Source organism: Sapajus apella, unplaced genomic scaffold (genome assembly GCF_009761245.1).
Source record: "Sapajus apella isolate SASKATOON/1434 unplaced genomic scaffold, GSC_monkey_1.0 scaffold70, whole genome shotgun sequence".
In the NCBI taxonomy this organism is placed as follows: Eukaryota; Metazoa; Chordata; class Mammalia; order Primates; family Cebidae; genus Sapajus; species Sapajus apella.
The window spans coordinates 7,331,973-7,358,345 of record NW_022437010.1 but is presented as its reverse complement, the minus strand read 5'-3'; the positions used below and the strand labels follow the sequence as shown (position 1 = coordinate 7,358,345).

The following is a 26,373-nucleotide window of genomic DNA, read 5'->3' as shown; positions in this document are numbered from 1 at the left end:
TGGGATTACAAATGCTCACCACTGTGCCCTGCTAGAATCCGTCTTTTTTTTAAATTATTAATTATTGCTGTTTTCCTCCAATAAAATAATTACCTTACTCTTTTAATACCACACACTGAGCTGGTATTAAAATCAACTTAATGTTTTTGAAGTGAAGTAAGTGTTAAGTTTAGATTGCCTTAGGCTTAGAAAGCGCCTTGTTTTGATAGGAAGCCCCAACTTCCATATTTATTAGCTGCTCACTATAAATATAGCTTTTGACAAATTATAACCAGAATTTCCTCAGATAACCAAGTGTTAAAATTTGATAAGGCATCCATTACTACAATTTTTTTTGATGCAGTTTTGTTCTGTCACCCAGCCTGGAGTGCAGTGGTATGATCTTGGCTCACGGCAACCTCTGCCTCCTGGGTTCAAGCCATTCTCCTCCTTCAGCCTCCTGAGTAGCTGGCCTGCCACCATGCCTGGCTAACTTTTGTATTTTTAGTAGAGATGAGGTTTCACCATGTTGGCCAGACTGGTCTTTAACTCCTGACCTCAAGTGATCCACCCTCCTCAGCCTCCCAAAGTGCTGGGATTACAGGCATGAGCCACTGCACCCAGCCTGTTTTGGAATAGAATTACAAGATTGATTTTCCTTCACACAAAATCAAAATTTTTAAAAAATCAAAATAAAGGTGGGTTTGTTCCTCAGTGTTTCTGTTTTGTGCATTGATTATTTTGGAAATTTATGATAATAATTGACTAAATATAAAGTATGTGAATGATACATAGAGACGTTATTTCTCAGTAGATTTATTAGTATTTAAAAATATACAGACTCCTCCCACACGTCACCTGATCATCACACTGGGGCTAGCAAGTATATATCTCCTCAATTCTGTATTTATTCAATTTTATATTTCATTTTAGGCAAAAGACTGGTTTAAAAGAGCTAGAGTTCTTGAAAAAACTTAATGATGCTGATCCTGATGACAAATTTCATTGTCTGCGACTCTTCAGGCATTTCTATCACAAACAGCATCTTTGTCTCGTATTCGAGCCTCTCAGGTACAATTTCAAAACTATGCATTAAACTGAAAATTTAACTTCATCTTTACCACCTCATTTTGGATAAACGCTGTGACAGATTTTTGGGTCTTTGATTTGTTTTTTCCACACAGCTCTGGTTTTTGTTCTTTAACTTTTGGTTAACAGATAGCCTTTTTTTGGTGACAGAGTCTCACTCTGTTGCTCAGCCTGGAGTATGGTGGCACAATCTTGGCTCACTGCAACATCTGCTTCCTGGGTTCAAGTGATTCTCGTGCCTCAGCCACCCAAATAGCTGGGATTACAGGTGCACACCACTACACCTGGCTAATGTTTGTAGTTTTAGTAGAGACAGGGCTTTATCGTCTTGGCCAGGCTGATCTCAAACACCTAACCTCAATTTATCTGCCCACCTTGGCCTCCCAGAGTGTTGGAGTTACAGGTGCGAGCCACTGTGCTTACAGTCTCTTGAATCATGAATCTGCAAACGTTAGTTGACTATACCATATACCAGGCAGTATTCTTAATGTAGCCCGTATGTCAATAGAGTTTTTTTAAATTAAGTACTTCAAGGAAGGGATTTTTATTTTTAACAGCATGGCTTTGTTGTGTTTTCAAATGTGAGTCTATTCTAAAATCGAAATGGGAGTTTTACCTTGCATATCTTTCTTCCTACTTATTTAGAAAATTGAATTTATTGGCAAATTGTGTTATATACATACAATTTGATATGCTCTCATTCCAGTATAAAATACTTTGTCAGATGTGGAGGTGGGTTCTTAACTATTTTTGTTTGTGTTTTGCACTTGATTTTACTTTATGCTTGCAAATATTTTTGCCTTCTTTTATTTACATTTTGCATTTTAACTCCGGCTTTGTTTTTTTGTTTTTGTTTTTTCTCCTAAAAGTATGAACTTACGAGAAGTGTTAAAAAAATATGGTAAAGATGTTGGTCTTCATATTAAAGCTGTAAGATCCTATAGTCAGCAGTTGTTCCTGGCATTGAAACTCCTTAAAAGATGCAATATTCTACATGCAGATATCAAGCCAGACAATATCCTGGTAAGTCAAACAGCCAGGCTGCCCTGCACATCTTGTACTTTATATCACTTCTTACTAACAATCTGATTATTACTATGAGAAATGACACTTAGAAACATAGGTCGGTATATTAATAACCTATTTCAAATAACTAATAATTTTTACCTTTGTTGGATATTGGACAGTGAAATTTTATTGACAAGTATGAAGAAAAAGGAAATGTGCCATTGTCCTTTTTTTTTTTTTTTTCCCTCTTGATTGATGGATTTAAAATATGCATAAAGCCTGGAATGCTTTAATGTAGTTATAGTGGGTTTCTTCTGTTATCTTAAAAAAAAGCTGCACAGGTTGCTATTTTGAAATAAGGAGTGTTTGTACTTTTTTGTTTGCTAATTTTATAGCTCCCTGACTCCTAATGGAGTTAGGAAAATTTAAGAGAATTACTGCTCTTAAGCTGATGTACAGAGTTGAGCCTAAAATGTGCCTCGTAGTAACTCTTTCCTTCTTTGTTCTTTATTGCTTTAGAAGCTGTGGCTCCTGGGGGCCCAAGCATAGTAAAACTCAGTTGTGGTTAGGTATTGTATTGAAAGACATCGCTTTTGAAGTTTTTTTATTTTTATTTATTTATTTTTTTAACTCTTAAGTTCATGGGTACACGTGCAGGCTTGTTACATATGTAAACTTTTGTCATGGAGGGTTTGTTGTATAGATTATTTTCATCATCAGGTATTAAGCCTAGTACCCATCATTATTTTTCCACATCCTCTCCCTTCTCTCACCCTCCAGCCTCTGATGGACCCCAGTGTGTATTGTTCCCCCTCTGTGTCCATGTGTTCTCACCTTTTGAAGTTTTAATCCTCTTCAACTAATAACTACTGGTGGTTAACATGCAGATTTCACTATGTTGTATGTGTTTTTGAAATTTTGAAAAACATAAATAGTATCATAGTGATGTGATTAAAGCACACACACACTCTTCCCTGGACCCATTTCTTCACCTGTTCTGTGGCCTTCAGTTTGGGGCGTGTTTACAACTTGGAGAATTCTAGCTTATCTGCTGGTAACAGCCTGCATTTCATTTTTTTTTTTAATGGGTTTCCTTTATCAACTCTTCTACAGTTGATACCAAGGAGAGATCCTTAAGACTAAAAACTAAGCATGTAAGGTGTCCTTTATTGGAAACTGTTTGAGCTGTAACAAAGTAAATACTTTTTTCTTTCTTTTTTTTTTTTTGAGGCAAGGTCTTGTTCTGTCACCTAGGCTAGAGTGCAGTGGTGCCGAATGGCTCACTGTAACTTCGAACTCCTAGGCCCAAGCAGTTCTCCTGCCTCAGCCTCCCCAGTAGCTGGAACTACCTACAGGAACATGCCACTGTGACACTTAATTTTTAAATTTTTTTAGAGATGAGGTCTTGCTGTATTGTCCTGTCTGGTCTCAAAGTCCTGGTCTCAAGCAGTCCTCCTGTACCCTCCCAAAGTGCTGGGATTATTATAGGTGTGAGCTCCCATGCTTGGCCAAAATAAATTCTTAAAACAATGGTGATTGAATTAAAGGACTTTTTAGTTTAAGGACTTCTTATCAATAAGTAAGCCCTTTAATTCATATTTCTCTTTTTCTTTTTTGTTAATATATTAAAATATTTCCTTCCAGACAACCACATTAGTAATGAGGTACATTCCATTTTTATGTTTGATCTGAATTATTGTTTATCTAATGTAACTTGGAGTTGAGTAATTACACTGAAATGGTAGGTACATTAAAAATGAATTGTAAATTTGTGTGGCCAATTTCATGGTTTACTTTTACCTCAATTTTTTGTTTTTTAATTGTGAAATACATAGTTCATGTCAAAGAATATGTAAAACATGTTCAATTTATTTATTTATTTTAACATGTTCAATTTAAAAGGTCATTTACAGTTAGTACCTTTGTAACCATGGTGGAGGTTAAAGAATAACACATTTGCTAGTGTCATAGAAGCTCTTGGTTTTAAAGCATACTGCTAAACTAGTGTAGGTTTTTACATACATTTCAGAAGTGTTTTCTTCCTGGGGAAGAAAAAAATAAGACCTCAGTGACATGGAGCTGATTTTTGTTAATGAAACTCCAAAGCCTTTAGCTCGTGGTTCAGTGTGGCTTAAGTACCACATCCCTCATGACAGGAGCAGAAGTTGTGTAGCAAACCGAAGTGCATACGGGGTGGATACCCTGCTGTTATTTAAGGCAGTATAGCCAGCCCAGGAGTTCCACTGATAGATTCTAATTTTAAAATGGTTCTGAGGTTTTCTGTGAGTATTGAAACCGCTTAAGTACCTGAACTAAGTTTTAAGCTGGGCGCGGTGGCTCACGCCTGTAATCCCAGCACTTTCGGAGGTGGAGGTGGGTGGATCACAAGGTCAGGAGTTTGAGACCAGCCTGGCCAAGATGGTGCAACCCCGTCTCTAGTAAAAATACAAAAATTAGCTGGGCACAGTGGCACATATCCGTAATCCCAGCTACTAGGGAGGCTGAGACAGGAGAATCGCTTGAACCTGGGAGGCGGAGGTTGCAGTGAGCCAAGATCGTGCCATTGCACTCCAGCCTGGGTGACAGAGTGAGACTCCATCTCAAAAAAAAAAAAAAAGTTTTAAAAAACTTTTCTAAGATAATTACGTTTCTGATTTCCAAAATGAAGAGAATGATAATCAATGTGGAAGTTAAAAATAATCGTTTCTGTTACTATTAGTAGCTTAATTCTGGCTATCATCTATAATAGTCCAATCTCCCCATAAAGACTGCCTAAGGCTATTTAAAATGTTATGTTGCTTTGGGGTGGGAGCAGTAGGCCAAGTTCAAGTTCCAACTCGGTATTTGTGTGTGTCTCTTTTGAAGGGGGGAAGGGACTCTGGAATATGAATTATCTTCACTTGTTAATCCTGAACATGCTTCTGACTCATGAGTGGCAGCAGTCATGGGAGCAACTCCAGCCTTTCTCAGCAGATGTCACTATTACTGTGTATGTTGAAGTATTTACAAAGGAAAAAAGAAACAAATGACTAATACAGAGTTCATGTTTATCAGTTTTTCCAGATATATTTAACATTTTCTTGACTAATACCGTTGTATTTAAGGGATTTAATATTTTTTAGACTGGAAGCGATTGCTAAATTTAGGATGATATAGCAAGCTTCAATTGAAAAATGTTTTTGTTCAAGTTTAATCTGAATCACCCTTCTGCTTTCATTGCCATCCTAATTCTCTGGCAACTGAAAGTTAAGTCTGATTCCTTAGTAATAAAACTTGACTTTATTCAGGTATTTAGGATCTTTCTCTCAGTACCTCACCCTTTTAAAAGTGCAGTTGTTAAAATTAAATATACTTTATGGTATCTCACGTTTCCTCACTGAAAACAGTTTTTCTCATTGTAATGAATATTTGATATATCTTAACTTTTCGTAGTTAGGAAATTGAATTGAAAATAAATAGAAAATGAATTTTTAAATGAGCGTCTTTGTTCTCAAAATAAAGCAGTAATTTTCATTCATTTGTATTATTCCTGGCTTGAATTAAATTCCTTTGAAAAAATGTTTTGCAGGTTAATGAATCAAAAACTATTTTAAAGCTTTGCGATTTTGGGTCGGCCTCACATGTTGCGGATAATGACATAACACCTTATCTTGTCAGTAGATTTTATCGTGCTCCTGAAATCAGTAAGTTTCTTAATGTTCTTTGACCTGGGCCATCATATGTGGTGGAAACCGCTTACTTAATATCTAAGCACTGTTTTCCATCACACTTCAGCAGCTGCACGAGTTCATTCATGAGGAAGGGAACCATAGCAAGTTCATCCTCCTCAGGTGGAATGAAGGTAGTTGTGACAGGAGTCTTGATCATGTCGGGCAAGAGTAGCAAAACAGTTGTGGAAAATCCTCGACTTTAGAAGACTGCTCTTGATTATTCAAGGTCTGATTATCACATTTATGGATTGTATGGGACCTTTGTTTTTTCCTGTTGCCTTGGTTGAGGCTGACTAGCACCTCCACCAAAGGCAAAATGAGAAAAGAGAAGAAATACATATTTTCTTTTGCCCTTTAAGTTCCTCCCCAAACCTCCACTTCTTAAGGTTTTTGAGTCTCTATTAAGAATTAGTGGGAACGAACACAAAACTAATTGTCAAACTAAGGCATTAAGATTGTGGTTACAGTCCAAGCTAAGGAAGCCCCTCATTAGTGGAAATAAAACTTAATAGTAGTCAATTTTCTTTATCTTTGTATATTAAAACTTTGTTTTGTTTTCAGTTATAGGTAAAAGCTATGACTATGGTATAGATATGTGGTCTGTAGGTTGCACCTTATATGAACTCTATACTGGAAAAATTTTATTTCCTGGCAAAACCAATAACCATATGCTAAAGCTCGCGATGGATCTCAAAGGAAAGATGCCAAATAAGGTAAGACATTAGCATGAGCTTACTTCTTTAAGTTCTTAGTTTCTTATAAACTGACAGACTGCTGACATTTGCTCACCACATACTAACTATAAAACAAAACTTTCAGAAAGGCGGGTAGGTGGCTATCATGATTGCTCAGGTTCTTTCCTTTTTCTGGTGTTTAAATGAGTGGTTCTAATCAGCCAAGAGCTAATAATAGAACTTTTTTAGTTATGGACAGAGAGCAGCAATATTTTTGGGGATACATTCTTATTGGTAAAAGTTTTAAAATGTTTGGAAGACAGAATGGAAGAAGATGTAGATGGGTTAGGTAAAATATAAGAAAGTGCTTAGTGGTCAGAGAATGAATAGGTGAACATTAGATATTGTAAGAGGAACTTGATGTTAACTAATTTATTAAAGTTTGGAGGTTACTTGGGAAAGGAAGTTACCAAGAAAATTTATTTAATATCTTTCTAACTCACCCTTGATACTTCAGCTGTAATGCTAGTTTCTGTTTAACATGAAGCAAGAAAGTTTTAGGCATTTATTAAAGTGTCTGAGGACCATAACTTAGCTTTTTTTTTTTTTTTTTTTTTTTGAGACAGGGTCTTGTTCTGTCACCAGGCACCAGGCTGGAGTTCAGTGACACAATCTCAGTTCACTGTAGTCTCCGCCTCCTGGGTTCGAGCAGTTCTTCTGCCTCAGCCTCCCAAGTAGTTGGGACTACAGGCGCACACCACGCCCAGCTAATTTTTTTTGTATTTTTTAATAGAGACAGGGTTTCACCGTCTTGGCCAGGATGGTCTCGATTTCTTGACCTCATGATCCACTCGCCTCGGCTTCCCAAAGTGCTGGGATTACAGGTGTGAGCCACCACACCTGGCCCATAACTTAGCTTTTTAAGATGTTAGCCTATTTGCTGAATTTCTGAAAAAAAAATGTACACATTTTTTGTAAAGGTCCGAAGCCTGTATGGTTTTTAGTTTTTAATGGTTTTTTTTGTTTGTTTTTGAGACTGGATCTGGCTCTGTGTCCCAGGCTGGAGTACAATTACCACTGCAGCCTCGAACCGAACCCCTGGGCTCAAGCAATTCTCCTGCCTCAGTGTAGCTGGGACTACAGGCATGTGCCACCACACCTAGCTAATTCATGTTTTTGTAGAGGTGGAGTTGCAATGTTGATCAGGCTGATTTTTACATATTGCCCAAATTCTTTTATGTTGGACTGGTTTTTTTTTTTTTTTTTTTTTTAAGAATAAGTTCATAAAAATGAGCTATGTTGGTGTTTGTTTTGATGAAGTCTGACCTGTATCATATTGGGACTATTGGCATGTAATTTGTAAAGTAGTATTAATTAGGTTTCCTAACTGCCAAGGAGGAAAAAAACCTGAGTTCTGTAATATTTTTAGGAACAAATAATTTACAGTCTTTGTTGAATCTCCAATTTTAAATAGTGAAAGCACAATTTGATGTTAAAGTTGTTTTAAGTCACTGCCTGGACAGATAAAATTTCATGTTATTAGGTAGTGTTAGGTACAGTGTTTGTATTTGCTTTTCCAAAGATGTTAATCAATTCCTGGGAGCAAGGGAATCTGAGATCAAACAAACCTGCAGAGACTAAATAACATACTTCTTTGACTTGTTGTATATTAAATTGTTAGTAGGCCAGACTGTTTTATAATAGTTCAAAACCCAAGTTCTTGTTTTGTTTTGTAGATGATTCGAAAAGGTGTATTCAAAGATCAGCATTTTGATCAAAATCTCAACTTCATGTACATAGAAGTTGATAAAGTAACAGAGAGGGTAAGTGTTTTAAATGCAGCATTCAATAGTTATTTTATTGTTAATTAATTGAATACTGAACTCATACTAGGAGCTGTGAATTAAAAAACACAAAAGTAAATGTTTGCTTTTTGCTGTTGACCAATTCCTAAATAAAGCACATCAGGCCATGGTAGATGAAGGGATTTTAAAATGTTTTTCTGGCTGTGCGCAGTAGCTCACATCTGTAAGCCTAGCACTTTGGGAGGCTGAGGCAAGTGGATCACTGAGGTCAGGAGTTTGACCAGCCTGACCAACTTGGAGAGACCCGTCTCTACTAAAAATACAAAATTAGCTGGGCATGGTGGCACATGATGGAGGCAGGAGAATCACTTGAACCCAGGAGGCGGAGATTGTGGTGAGCCGAGATTGTGCCATTGCACTCCAGCCTGGGCAACAGGAGCAAAACTCCATCTCAAAAAAAAAAAAAAAAGTTTTTCTAGCATAATGAGTTTGCTTCTATGGGTCATATTTAGGCCCTCATCACATCTTCCTTGGATTACTTTCCTGGTCTGGCTTCCCATCCAGCTTTCTTACTGCTGCTGGAGTGATGTTTCTGAAAACAAATCTGATGTTCCTGTCCCTGCTTAAAAACCTTTGTTGGCTCCCTGTTACCTCTGAAATAATATTTAAGTTCCTCAGAATGACAAATCTAACTGCCTTCTTCAGTTTTTCCTTCTTCAGCACATTCAAAACGCCCACCGTTCCACATTTGGCCAGAAGGCATGCTGGTTCAGACCTTTGCGCTTTTGCTAATAGACTTCCGGGCCTTTGCTAATAGACCTCCCTGAGCTTAGTCTTTTTCTGTGCTGCCTCACCCTCAACCCCCTAAAAAATGTATCAGCTTCAAGCCTCAGCTGAAATACACGTTCTGTGTGAGCCTTTCTAAAACTCCCAGATTGAAGTAATGACTTTCTTATTTTTGTCCCATTATATCATGCCTCTGTCAGATCACTTAATAACACTTCATGATATCAACTTATTTACATGTCTATCACTTACTGCTTGAGGGTAAGGAAAGTACAATGCAAACAGCAAGTGCTGACTGTTAGTTTTCATTGCTAACCTGACCTTTTTCACCATTTTTTTTTTTTTTTTTTTTTTTTTTTTTTTTTTTTTTTTTTTTTTTTGAGTCAGAGCCTCACTCTGTCACCCAGGCTGGAGTACAGTGGTGCAATCTTGGCTCACTGCAACCTCTGCCTCCTGGGTTCAAGCAATTCTCATGCCTCAGTCCCCCAAGTAGCTGGGATTACAGGTGTGTGCCACCACACCCAGCTAATTTTTGTATTTTTAGTAGAGACAGGTTTTGCAGTGTTGCTCAGGCTGGTCTCAAACTCCTGGGTTGAAGTGATCCCCCTGCCTTGGGCTTCCAAAGTGCTGGGATTACAGGCATGAGCGCGTGCCCAGCCCAGAATTGACCTTTTTCATTTAAGTTTTTTGGTTGCCTTTTAAAAAGAGTTTTAGATGAGTAGATGTGATACACAGATTCATCGCATAACCACAGCATATGCTCACACACACCTAGGGTATGCAGTATGGCCTTTTGCTTCTAGGCCTGAACTGTACGTTGGTGGACTGAATACTGTAGGCACTTTTACAAGTGGTAAGTTATGCAGTGTGTATATATATTTGTTATGTATGTATATTTTTAATATTTTTGATAGACTGACCACCAAACAACCTGATTTAAGTTACACATGCTTAGTAACCTACTTAGAGATATGCATTTTAAAAATTATTTTTAGGAGAAAGTTACTGTTATGAGCACCATTAATCCAACTAAGGACCTATTGGCTGACTTGATTGGGTGCCAGAGACTTCCTGAAGACCAACGTAAAAAAGTACACCAGCTAAAGGACTTGTTGGACCAGATTCTGATGTTGGACCCAGCTAAACGAATTAGCATCAACCAGGCCCTACAGCATGCCTTCATCCAGGAAAAAATTTAAACAAGATGAAGAAACTCCCAAGGGTTTGAGTAAATACAAAGACTGAAGAAATTTCACAGCAGTTTATTAATGTATATAAACTTATAAATATTTCTCCAGCAAATTTGAGGAAGCATGATTTATTTGAATTAACACCAAGGGTGATACTTCTTTTAGAAATGTTAGTTAATCTGTTTTGTGTCTTACGTGAAATTTCACTGTAGAACTGTTTTAAATTGCCAAGACTGCACAAAATTACAGTGCTAATGTATATGGTTGCAGTTCACATAAAGACAGAAGCATCTGTGATAAAATGAGTAGTAATATTGGGTGGTTGATTTGTTTTTAGCAGACTTGGCTTCATTTTGGTCTTCAGATAAAATGGCCAGCATAAATGCTGTTTATATTCACGTTTTCCTAGGTGTGTGTGTGCAGGCCACAGCAGCATGCCCTTGGTGTAGTCAGTGCCGAAAGGGGTCTGTTCCTTCTTGAGCCTGCCTGCAGGGATGGTCTCCTTTTAAAGCAGGTTGTGTGCAGCATTCAGTACACTGAAGGTAAGCTAAACCATCAACATCTCTGGTGTTTTAAGATGTTATTTTATTGGAACAACTGACAAATGAGGGACGTTAGCTTTGTGGCAGAATTCCCTGCATGTGTGATAACTGATCTTGTTTTATTTTTTGGCATTGCAACTGTGGCATAGTTACAATTTCTGTTTGTTCATCGCATTTAAAATTGGAAGAGAACGCGCTTGATGGATAGAGCGCCTTCAGTGTACTGTTTCTTATTAACTTTACTTTTTTAAAATCAACTTGCTATAGACTTTATATACATTTTGTTAAATACAGTTCCTAGTGACATAGAAATGATGCGTAGTTTTCATTTACTAAATACAAATGTTGAGGCCTAATTCTGAAAGTCCTCATATTTAAAGGCTAGATAGACAACGTAATGAAATTTTTAACTATTTGTATGTCATTTTGAAAGTGTACTGCTTTATGGTAAAAGTGTTTTTCATTTGTTCATTGTTTTCATTATTTGTGATCATGTTGTCTTTCAATACAGGCATAAACCTTCCACTCTTGAACAAAGCAGCTGCTTTTTAAAAGCGGTAATTGCTTCTTTACCTTTTATTTCTTTTGTAAATGAATCTTTTCTTTAAGAATGTGACTTTAAAGTGTTGTCTATTGCATAAAACAGTTGACACTCACTTATTGTAAAGTGAAGATTGTTCTACTGCATGTGAAGTGGACCATGCAGATTTCTGTATGTTCTCAGTATGCATCACTAGATAATAAAGTCTTTTGTGAACAAGGCATTTGTAGCCATTTTTAAAAGTTTTTGTCTTCAGTGCTGGTAAGTCAGGTAAACCATCAGTAGTTAAAAGCAACCTTTTGTTTTTTTTCCTGAAAGTTTTTAATTGAAAGTATTATTAGTTAAAGATGTAAACCTAGCCAGAATTGTCAGTTTATTATTAATTAGGATCCTAATTATTTCAAAAAAGTCCTACCAATTATTGTCAGCTTTCAGTGTAGTGAGATTATTCCTGTAGGTTATGGGGTACAATTCAGGATTTAACTAATGTTTCTGCTATTTTCTCACTTTTCCTTTTGATGGTGCGGAAAGAGAAAAAGGAAAACGGGGCACAGGCCATTCACCGCCTTCTCCAAGGGGTCTGATTTGCTGAGACACCAGCTTCACCTTCTTAACAAGGTTATTTCTGACAGCATGTGTAGATAAACATTTAGCAACAATTTAAGACAAAATCATGTAAATCAGCTTGGTTTTGCAACACAGAGGAATTTGTATTATTAACCGGGTAGAAGAGAATTTTCAGAAGTGTATGTAATCTTTTCTGTTTGGGGGGTAAAATTAATGCTTGTCTCCCTAAAGAATATGGAAAATAATCAGATTTTAGGGGTTTAAATAATATTTTTAAATTGTAAATGGGATTTTTTTATTCACCCAGGCACCTAATTACAACAAGCATGCACATTTTGGTGCATTCAAGAATGGAAAATCAGAATAGCAGCATTCTTCTGGTGGGTTTTGCTCCATTTAAAGACATGAAATGAACTACAGCCAGGAAGGTGATAGATGATATAATAAGCCACCTCTGAACCTACACCCCGTCTCTTCACGGTTTAGACTTACTAAAATAAATACAAGGTGATTTTCATCTTCAGGTAGAGTGAAGCCTTTTAAATAAGGCATCACAGGTGCAGCTATTCTATCTTAACGAAATGGGTAGTGATTTTCCCACCATTATTTATTTTGGTGATAATATGCTGCATATTCAAGTCCTTTGTAGTTATTTTCACTCAAAGTAGTTGACAATTTGATGCTTCTGGTGATGTTTATGGCTTCATTTTATGTAATTTTTTAAGTAAGTTCCACTAGAAACAGTTCATCTTATACCTTCAAAGCTATTACCTGTTCTTTAAAAAACAAAGTTGCTTGTTACTTGTTCTTTGTGTTTTAGGTGCAGCTCAGTGGAAGATGATGACAACCAGAAGACATGAGCTAAGGTTTCTGTCCTATAAAAGATTCATTAAAAAAGAATCCTTCATTTAGTTTTTGTCTGATTTTTTTAGTTTTCAGCACTATGATTTGGGTTTTATTAGTGTTTGGTATTTAGAATAGTGATGCTATTGTGGTTGTTCATCTGTAAAGTGCTTGTTTTATCGTACTTCCTGCCTCTCCACCTCCCCCAGTTTCTCCTCTCCTAAAATAAAAACAGTAGTCAACTTTAGTGATATAAAAGGCTGTTGGTGATGAGATTGCACATAACACATGGTTGTCAAAATTGGATCTTAAGGATTATTAGAAAAACAGCAGCCACCAGAATAGTATATATCTAAAAGTTAGTCTTCAGCTTTTAGGCAGATGCAAAAGAATAGAAACTGGAACATTAAGAGTACTGTTCAACTCCTTTAGTATCTATTCCCCAACTTACCCTTTAGTAACCTCGTTAGTTATTAGTGTTCTAGCCTTAAAGTAGAGAAAATATTCAGAGCCACTGTTAGCTTTTCTTAAGGGAAATGAAAAAGATGATACTGTGGATTTTTTTTTTTATACTTCCCAATTTAGCATATCTAAACTACCTATTTGAAAGGAACCCTATAAACTGTCTTATGTACGTATATGTGATTTTCTTACAATCTACAATTTTGCTGAGGGGCAGTTTGTAACTCTGCAAGACCTACTAGATTGAATTTATTTAGTGAATGCTCCATAATAAATTTGCATTCATCTTTTAGAGTAGCTGTATAGTTTTCAGATGTTATCTGTCGTGAAGTTTTTGCTTTTATTATACTTTATGGCAAAAATGATATCAAGTGATTATCAGACTTGAGGGCTCATAAAAGTCTTAGGTATAGCTCTCAAAGATGTCATAGTTTTTTCTAAGATTGGGAGAAGAGTTGAGATCTAGAAATTACAGACATTTTTTTATACTCTGGATAGACACTATTCTTGAAAGGCAGCAGAAATGAGGTTGGAATTTTGAGGTTTTGAGCAGGGGGAGCATTTTATATTCACCCTTAAATCGTTATTAATACATCCTTTTTCTTCATTCCCCAATAGCTATCTCATTTCACTCTACTTTCTCAAAATTTTGTTTTAAAATAGAAATTTTTTTGCCATTGTTAAGTACCACTTTACTCCTAACAGAAATAAGTACTCAGGACATTTTTTTCAATGTGAAATATTTATATAATGTTTTATGGTGTGTGGTAGACGAATTGAATTGTAATGTTCTCAGTTTTGTTCCATATTTGCATTCCTCTTATGCTTTACCTGTATTTTATCATTTGTAAGCAAAATTCTAGCTATATGGGTAAAAGTAAAATCTCTGAGATGAAACAAAGGAATCATACATAATAAAATTTAGACCAAGTAGTTAAGAAATGGCCCTTTTGAATGTTTAAGATAGGAAAGAAGCCATATATTCAAATATGTAATTTTCCTCCTTTAGTTATAATGACATCTTTACCAATTGGGCTTATAAATGTGTTTTTTTCTTAATCATGTCCTAGTTCCAGTATATTTTCAACATGAATTTTATCATTCTCCTCCTATTGGAATGTCCTCCTTATAGAAATGTCCACAACAAATTCATTTATATTTTTTACGTGTCAAAAATGTACGCTAAATTAACTTTAAAATGTTTTCCAGTTATTGTGATAGATGTCATTATGGCATCCTTAATTTTTCTTCTCCTTCTGTATATAGGGTGAGGGACTGTTCTGAAGAACCTTTCCATTTAGTGACCAAGATATGGAAGCTGATTTCTGGAAATGCACAGTGTATATTCTAATTATTTGTGGTACCGTTTGAATTGTAACTTGCATTTTAGCAGTGCATGTTTCTAATTGACTTATTGGGAAACTGAATAAAATATGCCTCCTATTATCATACTGTCTCCTGTTTTGTTTCTTTGCTTGACTTCAGATTTTCCTCACAAATATCAAAACATTTTTAAAGCATTAAGTGCAGAACACCAAAGGATTTATTATATTCATGTTTCCTGTTACATACATTTCTGCTTTGGTTTTCCTAGTAATGGAAACATAGATAAGTAATGAGCCAACTCCCTTTTTTATAATGATAAAAATAAGTTGGTTCATGGCCCACATGATAGCTTGACAAATCTTGGGCTCTTATCCTCAACCTGCCCACTCTTTATTTTCTTAAGGAACTGTTTTCAGCTTTTCAAAACAGTGAGTAAACTAATTAAGACTGTAGTTTGAGAATTTTAGTGCATGCAAAGCAGGATTGGAGAACGGCAGTCAGACTGGCTTTATAGAACGTAGACACCCACCCACCCAGTTGGAGCTAACTACTGCAGAGTGGCAGGTAGAAGCTAGTCTAATTGAGTCCTGGCTTTCTAAGAAATGGTCAAATGCCACTGGCTCTATTTAGTCCTCATGTAAAGGCCCCAGTTATAATTTCCTTGCACTGCATAACCATCTAAAGTGCCTATGAGGTCATTGTATTCAGTACATTTTAGGGAAAATAGTACACAGGGTATTGGTTGAGGACCTTTCACACAAATTTTTTTTTTTTTTTTTTTTTTTTTGCGACAAGTCTTGCTCCGTCACCAGGCTGGAGTGCAGTGGTGCAATCTTGGCTCACTGCAACCTCTGCCTCTTGGGTTCAAGTGATTCTCCTCCATCAGCCTCCCAAATAGCTGGGATTACAGGTACCTGCCACCATGCCTGGCTAATTTTTGTAATTTTAGTAGAGACTGTTTTGTCATGTTGGCCAGGCTGGTCTTGAACTCCTGACCTCAGGTGATCCACCCTCAGCCTCCCAAAGTGCTGGGATCTCCAGGTGTGAGCCACTACACCTGGCCACACATACTTTCTCTGATTAGAAAGATTCAACCTCATGAAGATCCAGTGAGCTGAGAACTATCAATGACTGGAGAGCTAAACATGGGAATTTGGGAGCAAACCAAGTTAAATTTTCCTGAAGAGTTTTTGTTATAAACTGCCTTTCTTTAAAGATAATGGTGGATGTTGTCTTCCATCAAGTATGAAAAATAGCCAGATATGTTGTATTTTTTCATGGGTCGAGTTTCGTCCACTACATACGTGGACAAGGGGGCCCCAGTTTACCTGTTGGAACCAGGTCTTTCCCCCCATCAGTCTACAGGATAAACGAGATGATACCTCTCTAATGCCTACAAAACTTGCTGCTTCCGGTCCCATCTCCTGTGCCCATTCCCACGCCTAGTCTCACTGAAAGAGTTTGTGTCTTTGTTGCACCATACCACTTCCCTGTGCCTTGGCACATGCCTTGCAAGAAATAGGACATTTGTTTGTTAGGAATCAATTGTTCCTGCCCCTAACTAGTGCTAAAGAGGTGGCCTGCCCTGTGTCATTCTTACTTCCCTAATGTATTTTGTGTTTGCTATACACCAGGCGCTTTTGCTCCTAGTCACTTAACCCTCGTGATTACGTGAGATAAAGACAGTTTACCCACTTCACGCATCAGAAAAGTGAAGCAAGAGAGGTTAAGGAAACCGCTGAAGCTGTTAGAGCTGTTCAGTGGCAAGAGTCTGGGTTTGAATTTAGCCAGCCTGGCAACAGAGCTAGTGCTTGTAACCACTATGCCATGCATGAAAACTGGTCAGTCAATCCTGCCAGGACACAGTGGTGAGAAAAACAGGCATGTCCTTTTTGAAGGTTTTTTTTTTTTTTTTTGAGACGGAGTTTCGCTCTCGTTACCCAGGCTGGAGTGCAATGGCGCGATCTCGGCTCACCGCAGCCTCCGCCTCCTGGGTTCAGGCAATTCTCCTGCCTCAGCCTCCTGAGTAGCTGGGATTACAGGCACGTGCCACCATGCCCAGCTGATTTTTTGTATTTTTAGTAGAGACGGGGTTTCACCATGTTGACAAGGATGGTCTCGATCTCTTGACCTTGTGATCCACCCGCCTCGGCCTCCCAAAGTGCTGGGATTACAGGAAGATTTTACAAATAAGAAATTACATCATAGCCGGGCGCGGTGGCTCACGCCTGTAATCCCAGCACTTTGGGAGGCCGAGGCGGGTGGATCACGAGGTCAAGAGATCGAGACCATGCTGGTCAACACGGTGAAACCCCGTCTCTACTAAAAAAAAATACAAAACATTAGCTGGGCATGGTGGCGCGTGCCTGTAATCCCAGCTACTCAGGAGGCTGAGGCAGGAGAATTGCCTGAACCCAGGAGGCGGAGGTTGCAGTGAGCCAAGATCGCGCCATTGCACTCCAGCCTGGGTAATGTGAGCGAAACTCCGTCCCAAAAAAAAAAAAAAAAAAGAAATTACATCATGACCCTGGAGGTGAGGGGAAGAATCCAGGTAGCTAAGGAAGGTAGAAAAGAGAATGGATGCAGACAGCTTGTCAAAAAGGTTCAGTACACAAGTTAGAAGGAATTGTAAGAATTAAAGATTAAAGATGGTTGGTGGGAAACAGGTCATTGAGAGCTGGAATTTAGTGAAAATGTAAGCCAATTTTGGCATATACTTTTATGAGAGATATTATACCACTTTGGATTAATGAGACTAATTATATGGGATACAGGTAAAATTTTTTGCTAAGGGAGGCTAACCAATTATGTTTGTTTTCTATTGCTATGCTATATGATTCTAGAAAATTCTTTGAAATTAAACTAAAAGCTAAGATGATGCCTGTGTTCCCTGCCTCTAAGAAAACTATTTGAGCCTTAAGCTACTAAGCTGGAAAAGAAAAGCTACAGTTGTTCTCTTCAGCGTTTATTTGAATTATCCATTAATTCACTGATCCCTAATTCAAATATTCCATCTCATTTGGAGGGATGATACCCAAAAACTCAGTGGCTGTCATTTGTTGGGGGGTGGTGGTTAGGAGGTGGGGAGGCCTTTTACTTTTTTTGTTTTTGAGCCGGAGTCTTGCTCTGTTGTCAAGGCTGGATGGCACAATCTTGGCTCACTGCAACCTCCACCTCCCTGGTTCAAGCAATTCTCTGCCTCAGGGTCCCAAGTGGCTGGGATAACAGGCAACCACCACCACACCTGGCTAATTTTTGTATTTTTAGTAGAGACCGGGTTTCACCATGTTGGTCAGGCTGGTCTTGAACTCCTGACCTTGTGATCCACCTGCCTCAGCCTCCCAAAGTGCTAGAATTACAGGTGTGAGGTACAGCGCCCGGCCACCTCTTACTTTTCATTTGGTACCTTTAGGTAATAGTTGAAGTTTTAATGGTGTATTTTTTTAATGTTCTAAAAAAATTAATTTGAATTCACCACACACTTAAAACCAAAATATACCCCAAAATATCTCAACCTCTAATGTAGATATGTTACATCAGTCCTTTCCCCTACATCTTTCAAAGTGTGATCCAAGAACTACCTCCATTAAAATTATTAAAATCACCTGGAATGTTTGTTTATAATGTGTGTCCATGGGTCCCAATTCCAAAGATTGTGTTTCAGAGGGCCTGCAATAGAAGCTAGGACTCTATATTTTTTCCTTGATTCTGACGTGCAGCAACGTTTGTCAGTCATGTAGTTTTCCTTTTTCACTAATGACTTCCGTGTTGGCTGAAAAGAGTTTCAACTAACCAGCCTTAAGACTTCCAGCAGTGCAGAGCCTTGGAAAAAATTCTAGTAATATGACATTTTGGCTGCTCTGTGGACAGTGCTCTTATCCAATCTTTCCTTCAACATTAAAAAAATATCGGGTCTGAGTGGAAGAGGGTTACTTCATGCCCAAACCTGTAGTTGGGGCCCCAAAGAGAACTATCTTTCATGTATATGACAAAGAAAGTCTTGGAACATAGAAAATTTCTAAGGATTTGGGAGGAACTAGAGGATCTTGTACATTAATAAAACAACTTTAGCTTTTAAGGGCCAAGTAAATGCTCAACGGATAGGTCCAAATGATAGATCCGTAGAGATGAGGGCGGAGGAAAAAAAAAAGGGTACCAGAGTGGGAAAGACTTAAAAAATCAACTCTTATATAACAATAAAAGAACTACAGCTGCAATAAGTCAATTATACCATTTATTGATGGAATTATACTGGAAAACGATCACTGAAAAAAACAATAGCCTTTTGAATAGAATAGTCTACTAAACGAACCATTTCTTTGAAACACAAATTGCAGAAGATTGTCAAATATATCAGTATAGAAGCCTGTGGGTTTATATATAGACATCCCAGCAGTGCTTTTCACAAGTTACACTCCATATCACATCAAGCAACTGTTTGGTTTGATTTTTTTTTAAATAATACCTGTGTCTTGGAATAATTAACCATATCTTAGTTGGGCTTCTTCGAATAGATCCGTTCACATTGCAATGTATGAAAGAAAAGAGTTATTTTTGGTAAGTGGGTGAGCGCTTATCCTTAGCAATAAAGGAAGGCGACAAACAGTTTAGCTTCTGAATATAGAATGGTCTATTCAACACTATATTTTGTCGGTAAAGTTTCTTTTTGGTTCCAAAGTTTCTCTTTGGTGCCTTAATTTCCTTCTGATTTTCGGGAAAAGACAGAAGTATAGGTGAAACTGGCATTGGAGACCTCGATGGCAGACATCTTGTGGAGACCATTTTAACCAGTGATTGAGTTGTCTGGCCAGCAGTAGGCTTGGATGAGAGTTCTTGGCATGGATTTAAAACAGAACTTTTGGGATTCTTATCATCATAAGTTGCAATCAATTGTTTTGTGGTGGAAGAACTTTTTAGAGATGAGTGCCATCTATGTTTGCCAGCATTGCTCCAATTCCATTTTAAAGAATTCTGCTCAAGCTTGCAAGAACCAGAATTGTTTTTTCTTTTTTCTTGACTTTTATCTACACAAGGCATCTGAAGACTCAAAGAGTCACAGGGTTTTGGCTGTCTCACTTTTGGTGTAACTTTGGAGGAAAAGGGTCGTTCGGTAACTGCTGGAGTACAGAGAGTTGTTTGGAGTCTGGGCCTCTCTTTTTGAATAGTCGTATGTTGTAATCTTTCCAGTTCCAGTAAACGAGTTATCAAGTGTTCAAGAGAGCTTTCTGCAGGTTCCACTGTCGCTTTCCAACTGTCAGATTTTGAGAGGGCTAAATTGTGCAAGTCTAGAGTGCTGAAAGGAGGAGGGAGAAAGTCAGGATATGGAAATACTTCGTTTGGCTCCTCGGTGAAAGACTCTTCAACATTTTCTATTGTTTCTGGTTTCAAGTTCAGGTCCATCTTTTTAAAATAGCTGAGTAAAGTATCATTTGCTTTCTCATTTTCTGATAAATCACTTTCATCTGTTAAATTTTCTTCCACACTGCTGTTTTCATGTTTCAAATTCCAATTTGGAGCAGGTAAAATTTCGCCATCGTTGTTTCCTATAGTTGAACATGAACTAATATGAATCTCATTTCTGTTCTTAAAAAAGTCTCCATCAGCATAGGACCAGCAGACACCTAATGGCCCTGGCAGTCCAGGGTAAGGACCAACTTGCTTATCAACTGAAGCACTTGTTAATGAGTGGCTCGGAGTGAAGACCCTTACAGGATTATTGGTTACATTAAAGCCAGTTTCCACGGAAGATTTTTTGAATTCCCTTTAAAAAATAATTTAACCAATGAATGGTTTATTGACTAGAATTAAAATGCTATTAAAATGATATGTTAAGTACCCTTTATCAAAGATTGGTTAATGTTTAGTTCCCAATGGCATATGTGTATCTAGCTACCTGTAACAGAAATATTAATTTCCAAAAATGCTCTACATACAATTATATACATTTTTAAAAATTGAGATTAAAATATTAACTTAGCATCCCTTTGTGCAAGCACAAGTGACGAGCTTATGATACCGAAAATGGCTAACTGTGGCTGTGAATAGCCAATAGGTTAAAGTGGCTAACTATATGTTTGCCTGTAGTGTACCTGCAATTATGATGTTTGAAAATGAGGATACCTAACTCAAATCGAGATGTTTATTGATCCATAATTAGATAAGGGAAGGAAACTGAAAAATGTAATTAGGTTACTTTAAAAAGCCTTCTATGTTAGCCACTGTGGTTTTTAAAAAATTCCTGTAACAAAAAAAAGGAAGCCAACAATGTCTATCAAAAATTGTCCCAGAAGAAGCCTTCTAGCTAGTCCTAATGCATGATAAAGTTTAAGAACCAAAAAATAAGAATTAAAACTCAGGTAAGGTTGGGTGCAGCAAACCACCATGACACACGTACACCTATGTAACAGACCTGCACATTGTACACATGTATCCCAGAACTTAAAAGTATTAAAAAAAAAAACAAAAAACTCAGGTAAGGTCTGAGAAGCGATATACTGTCCTGTCTATGAGCCTGAACCAGGCTACTTTCATATCCTGGTTCTACCATTTTAATATTGTGCGACTTTAAGCAAGTTACTTGTCACCATACCTCAATGTCCTTATCTGTGAAACAGGGATGATGATAACGGCCTTCCTTATATGGTCGGTTGTGAGTTAAATGAATTACTACATAGAAAGAATTAACACAGTCCCTAGAATTCAATACTACTTTTCTATTACAGTTCCTTTTCCTTTCAACGGGAAGTCCCTACTTTATCCATCTAAAACCTTCATTGTCAAAGCATGGTAAACTCTCGACTCTTACCTATTCTTTTTTTTTTTTTTTTTTTCCTGAGGCAGAGTTTCGCTCTTGTACCCCAGGCTAGAGTGCAATGGCACGATCTTAACTCACCACAACCTCCACTTCCTGGGTTCAAGTGATTCTCCTGCCTCAGCCTCCCCAGTAGCTGGAATTACAGGCATGCGACACCACATCTGGCTCATTTTGTATTTTTAGTAGAGACGGGGTTTCCAATGTTGGTCAGGCTGGTCTCGAACTCCTGACCTCAGGTGATCTGCCCACCTCGGCCTCCCAAAGTGCAGGGATTACAGGCGTGAGCCACCGCGCCCAGCCAACTCTTACCTATTCTAATTGTCTCCTGGTATCTGCAGCCACCTCCTGTTTTAGGGTGGATTTCTATAATTGCCCATCATTCCCACAGAATACATTTTTGTATTTCAAATAGTTGTCTCTCTGTATTTAAATGTATTTCAGTAGGGTGTTACAAAATAACTATTCACTTACCTGTTCTCTATGGTACTTCCTTCATCAAGAGGACAGTTCCATAATTGAAATATCCCTTGCTTACTATTCTGATGATAGAAAAATCATGGGTAATAGTTTAGTAGCTGCATATATTTTTAAAATATAACATTTTAAGGGTCTGATGAATAAAATCCCACCTGTATGCTTTTTTGAGTATGCACCGACAAATTAGGTTCTAGCATCAGTTGGTCTACTGGAATTTCCAAATAGTTCTATAAGGCAGCAGAAAATTTTTAAACATAAATTTATTTGTTTTCTATTCTTGTTCTAAGAATGTATAGTTCTTGTTCTAATCAAGGAATATATAGTAAAATTGATACTTCATTTATATATAAAGAAATCATTTATTTTTACTGATTTCAGCAGAAATTAGTATAACCTATTTATTATAAATACCAACTAAACTGTCTTTATTTTGCAGTTAAATGTTTTACATTAAAAGATAAACAAAAAGATTAATTTTCCACTACTTTAGGACAAGATATTGGTTATTTCAACTACTTGAAGATTTTGTTGTTGTTGCTGAGGCAGAGTCTCGCTCTGTCACCCAGGCTGGAGAACAGGGGTGCAATCTCGGCTCACTGCAACCTCTGTTTCCTGGGCTCAAGCAATTCTTCTGCTGAGCTCAGCCTCTTGCGTACCTGGGACTACAGGCATGTGCCACCATGCCCAGCTAACTTTTTTGTATTTTTGGTAGAGATGGGGTTTCACCATATTGCCCAGTCTGATCTCAAATTCCTGACCTCAAGCGATCCACTCGCCTCAGCCTCCAAAGTGCTGGGATTACAGGTGTGAGCCACTGCGCCCAACTTGCTTCAAGACATTTTAAAGGATGGGACTACTTCCCTTTTGGCAACGACTGAGAAACACTATACTCAATTTTCATTTATAGTATCACTATACTGAAAAATACTTAATATAACAAAATATCAATTTAATAACCAATTTGAAACTCTGTAAAATAACAAAGGCTTTGGCTTGCATGAAGAACTCTATAGAAATGAAATTTAAAGTTTAACTTTCAGGAAGGACTTTTTTTTAAAGAACATACTTATAATTTAAAAATAATATGCTTTATGAGTACTTTAACACCAAACATTTATCCTTACCTTGTTAATTTTGCCTGAAAGAATGTGTATAAAAATGACAATTAATAGTTACATAAAACTGGTTATATTCAAAACAAACCCCCTTTAATGCGTGATTATTTCAGTATAAGTATACACATCTAGGCTTTCTTACCACCTGTTGCACAATCCTTCCAGCTGGGAGGCTTCTATTTTCAGGAACAGGTACTTCTGAATCCAAATTCCAGTGAGATAAGTTCTAAAACAATGTTTTAGGACAAACTTAACATTAAGACAACATAAAAAGCTCGATAATTTTACATGTTCTTTGGGTAAAGTATGAGAAAACTCATAAAGCTTCATGACTCTCCCCACCTCATTATAAAGAACTTATCAGCATCTTTGAGGAGAATGCAATTTTCTCTTATCAAACCCTTATCAGCTTGATAATACTATTGTTCAGGAATTAGAAAGGCTTTATTTTTTTTTTCATTCATTCATTCATTCATTTATGGGAGGGAAGGAGGAAAAGAAGTAGGGCAGAAAGTCTCTTACAATAATTTGTGGTTTCATTCACATTTTGTTAAAAACAATGACACACAGGTTTTCAAAGTTGATTTTTAAAATGTAATAACATGTCCTGTTCAGTGTGTCTCTGGAACACATTGGTCCATTCATCAAACTTTCTGTATCTGAGTACCAGATATAAAAGCCTATAAAAGCCTGGGCGGAGTGGCTCATGCCTGTAATCCCAGCACTTTAGGAGGCCGAGACAGGTCAGGATCACCTGAGGTTAGGAGTTCAAGACCAGCCTAGCTAACATTGTGAAACCCTGTTTCCAATAAAAATACAAAAATCAGCCAGGTGTGAAGGCACATGCCTGTAATCCCAGCTGCTCAGGAGGCTGAGGCAGGAGAATCACTTGTACCCAGGAAGTGGAGGTTGCAGTGAGCTGCGATCACGCCACTGCACTCAAGCCTAGGCAACAGAGCAAGACTCCATCTCAAGAAAAAAAAAAAAAAGTAACTTTTTAGGAATGAATCCAGTTATTTTCTATCTCAAATAAGAAAAGCTTTGTCAATTAAACTCTAAGCAAATGAAATATTAGGTATTATTAGATACAAGTTCTTCACTGAGGAGAAACAGGGAGAAATAAGCTTCAATAGAGCATGAGGATTTAATTTATCCACAAAGAGATATCTCCTAATAAGAATGGTAGTTGAACATTGGAAGAGAGGCTGCAGATTATCTTTCTCTGTAGATTTGTGAAAAATATAATTAATAAAATTAATTCTCTGTTCACTGGCATGATATGTACAAGGGCTACTCTCTACATGAGAATCATCTGGGGGAGCTTTTTAAAAATAATAGCAGTAAAAAAATACTACAAATTCTGATTTTAAAGAATGAGGGTGAGGGACAGGTGTTGTGGCTCACACTGAAATACCAGCATTTTGAGAGGCCAAAGTGGGCAGATCACCTCAGGTCAGGAGTTTGAGACCAGCTTGGCCAACATGGTCAAACCCCATCTCTACGAAAAATATAAAAATGAGCTGGGTGTAGTGGTGGGTACCTGTAATCCCAGCTACTTGGGAGGCTGAGGCAGGAGAATCACTTGAACCGGGGAGGTGGAGGATGCAATGAGCCAAGATCACACCACAGCACTCCAGCCTGGCAGTCAGAGCAAGACTCCGTCTCAAAAAAAAAATTAACATCACCAAATTGATCAACTGGTAAAGAAGGCTTATAAACTAAACATAAAGTCTGAGAGTCTGTAAATTTCTTAAGAGCTGGGACTTGATTATACTTTTTGATATCTCACCTGCCTTATAATATTTTTCACAAACTGTGTGTTTGAAAACAAAAGTGAGCAGCTGCCTGGTTGATAACAAGGTAGCACCTTTAACAAAGCCAAGTTGCAATCAGAAATGTCTGACATTTGGAGAAGAGCTGGCTAATTTTCCCTTTGTTAAAAGAATTGCAAAATTTCCATTTGCTGGTCCAAATGTGCCAAGAGGAAAACACAGGGTAAACTGCTCGCCATACAAAAGCAGTGAGGGCGTCACTGCAAGAAAACTCCATGGGAGTCATATCTTTTTTTTTTTATTTTTTTTTTTAAGATGGGGTTTCACCGTCATGGCCAGGCTGATCTTGAACTCCTGACCTCAGGTGATCCACCCACCTCGGCCTCCCAAAGTGCTAGGATCACAGGCGTAAGCCACCGCGCCCGGCCGGGAGTCATGTCTTAGCAACAGGAGCAGCTGTCCAAACACTCAAGTTCGGCGCCTGCCATACCTCCTGAGAGACGTTTGACACACGTAGGCTGCTGCCACAGTTCTCATTTCTTCTCCCCATTTTGTCGTAGCTCCTCCTCTGTTTCCTTAAAATCCTATACAGATCGTGGGACAGGTACATTTATGGGTAAGGGTCAACATTTAAAAAAAAGAAAGTGTGAGTTTTGATTTCCCATTTAAGGAGGCAAGAGAATGCTTAGAAAGTAGAAGCGGGGGGCGGCTAGGAGAGCAGGGTGCGGTGACAGTTTGAAACCTACCAGAAACAAGGGGCAAGCCTGACCCAAAACGAGCACAGACAGAGCAAACTGGCAGATCTCAGAACAGAAGATTAGGAAATTGAGGTCAAAGTGAGAAAGCAAGTGGCAGATAAGAAGATAAAATACAAATAGCAACTAACAGAACTTAGAGAACAGGGACACAGAATCTCCTTTTAATCATCCAAAACAATGGCTCCTTTTGAAAGCAGGGTGTCCCTTACAACTAGGTCAGGCAAGCATCCATGCATGTTTCAGAGACCGCCCTCAGGACCAAACAATATTTTCCACACCAATCGATCAAGGTGCTTAAAACACCCATTACCGTTCAAGGTAAAGGATTTAGAGAACTAGGCTGGGCACAGCGGCTCACGCCTGTAATCCCAGCACTTTGGGAGGCCAACGTGGGCGAATCATCTGAGGTCAGGAGTTCGAGCCAGACTGACCAACATGGAGAAACCCTGCCTCCACTAAAAATACAAAATTAGCCTGGCGTGGTGGCGCATGCCTGTAATCCCAGCTACTCGGGAGGCTGAGCAGGGGAATCACTTGAACCTGGGAGGTGGAGATTGCGGTGAGCCGAGATTATGTCATTGCACTACAACCTGGGCAACATGATCAAAACTCCGTGTCAAAAATAATAATAATAGGCCGGGCGCGGTGGCTCACGCCTGTAATCCCAGCAATTTGGGAGGCCGAGGCGGGTGGATCACGAGGTCAAGAGATCGAGACCATCCTGGTCAACATGGTGAAACCCCGTCTCTACTAAAAATACAAAAAATCAGCTGGGCATGGTGGCACATGCCTGTAATCCCAGCTACTCAGGAGGCTGAGGCAGGAGAATTGCCTGAACCCAGGAGGCGGAGGTTGCGGTGAGCCGAGATTGCGCCATTGCACTCCAGCCTGGGTAACGAGTGAAACTCCGTCTCA

General features: G+C 38.1%; 2 protein-coding genes across 10 annotated transcripts in view; one reads left to right on the top strand and one right to left on the bottom strand.

Moving 5' to 3' along the window:
• The window catches only part of PRPF4B (pre-mRNA processing factor 4B), a 45,085-nt gene extending 30,440 nt beyond the window's left edge, over positions 1 to 14,645 (top strand). The window contains exons 10-20 of one of the 9 annotated variants that reach the window (XR_004260371.1): positions 913 to 1,050; positions 1,938 to 2,091; positions 5,645 to 5,759; positions 6,348 to 6,499; positions 8,197 to 8,283; positions 10,047 to 10,321; positions 10,651 to 10,783; positions 11,295 to 11,340; positions 11,856 to 11,942; positions 12,199 to 12,271; positions 12,712 to 14,645. Coding sequence is in view for 1 of the 9 variants with exons in the window: in XM_032250057.1 (XP_032105948.1) it covers positions 913 to 1,050; positions 1,938 to 2,091; positions 5,645 to 5,759; positions 6,348 to 6,499; positions 8,197 to 8,283; positions 10,047 to 10,250 (850 nt within the window). In the remaining 8 variants the exon portion in view is untranslated. Of the gene's footprint in view, positions 1 to 912; positions 1,051 to 1,937; positions 2,092 to 4,941; positions 5,066 to 5,644; positions 5,760 to 5,850; positions 6,013 to 6,347; positions 6,500 to 8,196; positions 8,284 to 10,046 lie in introns of those variants that run through there. The other 8 variants (XR_004260370.1, XR_004260372.1, XR_004260373.1 and 5 more) reach the window with 8 other exon arrangements.
• Positions 14,646 to 18,738: 4,093 nt separating this feature from the next.
• FAM217A (family with sequence similarity 217 member A) lies at positions 18,739 to 25,442 on the bottom strand. The gene is given in 7 exon segments (XM_032250056.1): positions 18,739 to 20,283; positions 21,808 to 21,875; positions 21,966 to 22,040; positions 22,938 to 22,951; positions 23,071 to 23,088; positions 23,091 to 23,154; positions 25,191 to 25,442. Coding segments are annotated over 7 exon segments (1,572 nt in total). The 5' UTR covers positions 25,311 to 25,442; the 3' UTR covers positions 18,739 to 19,070.
• Positions 25,443 to 26,373: the final 931 nt, after the last annotated feature.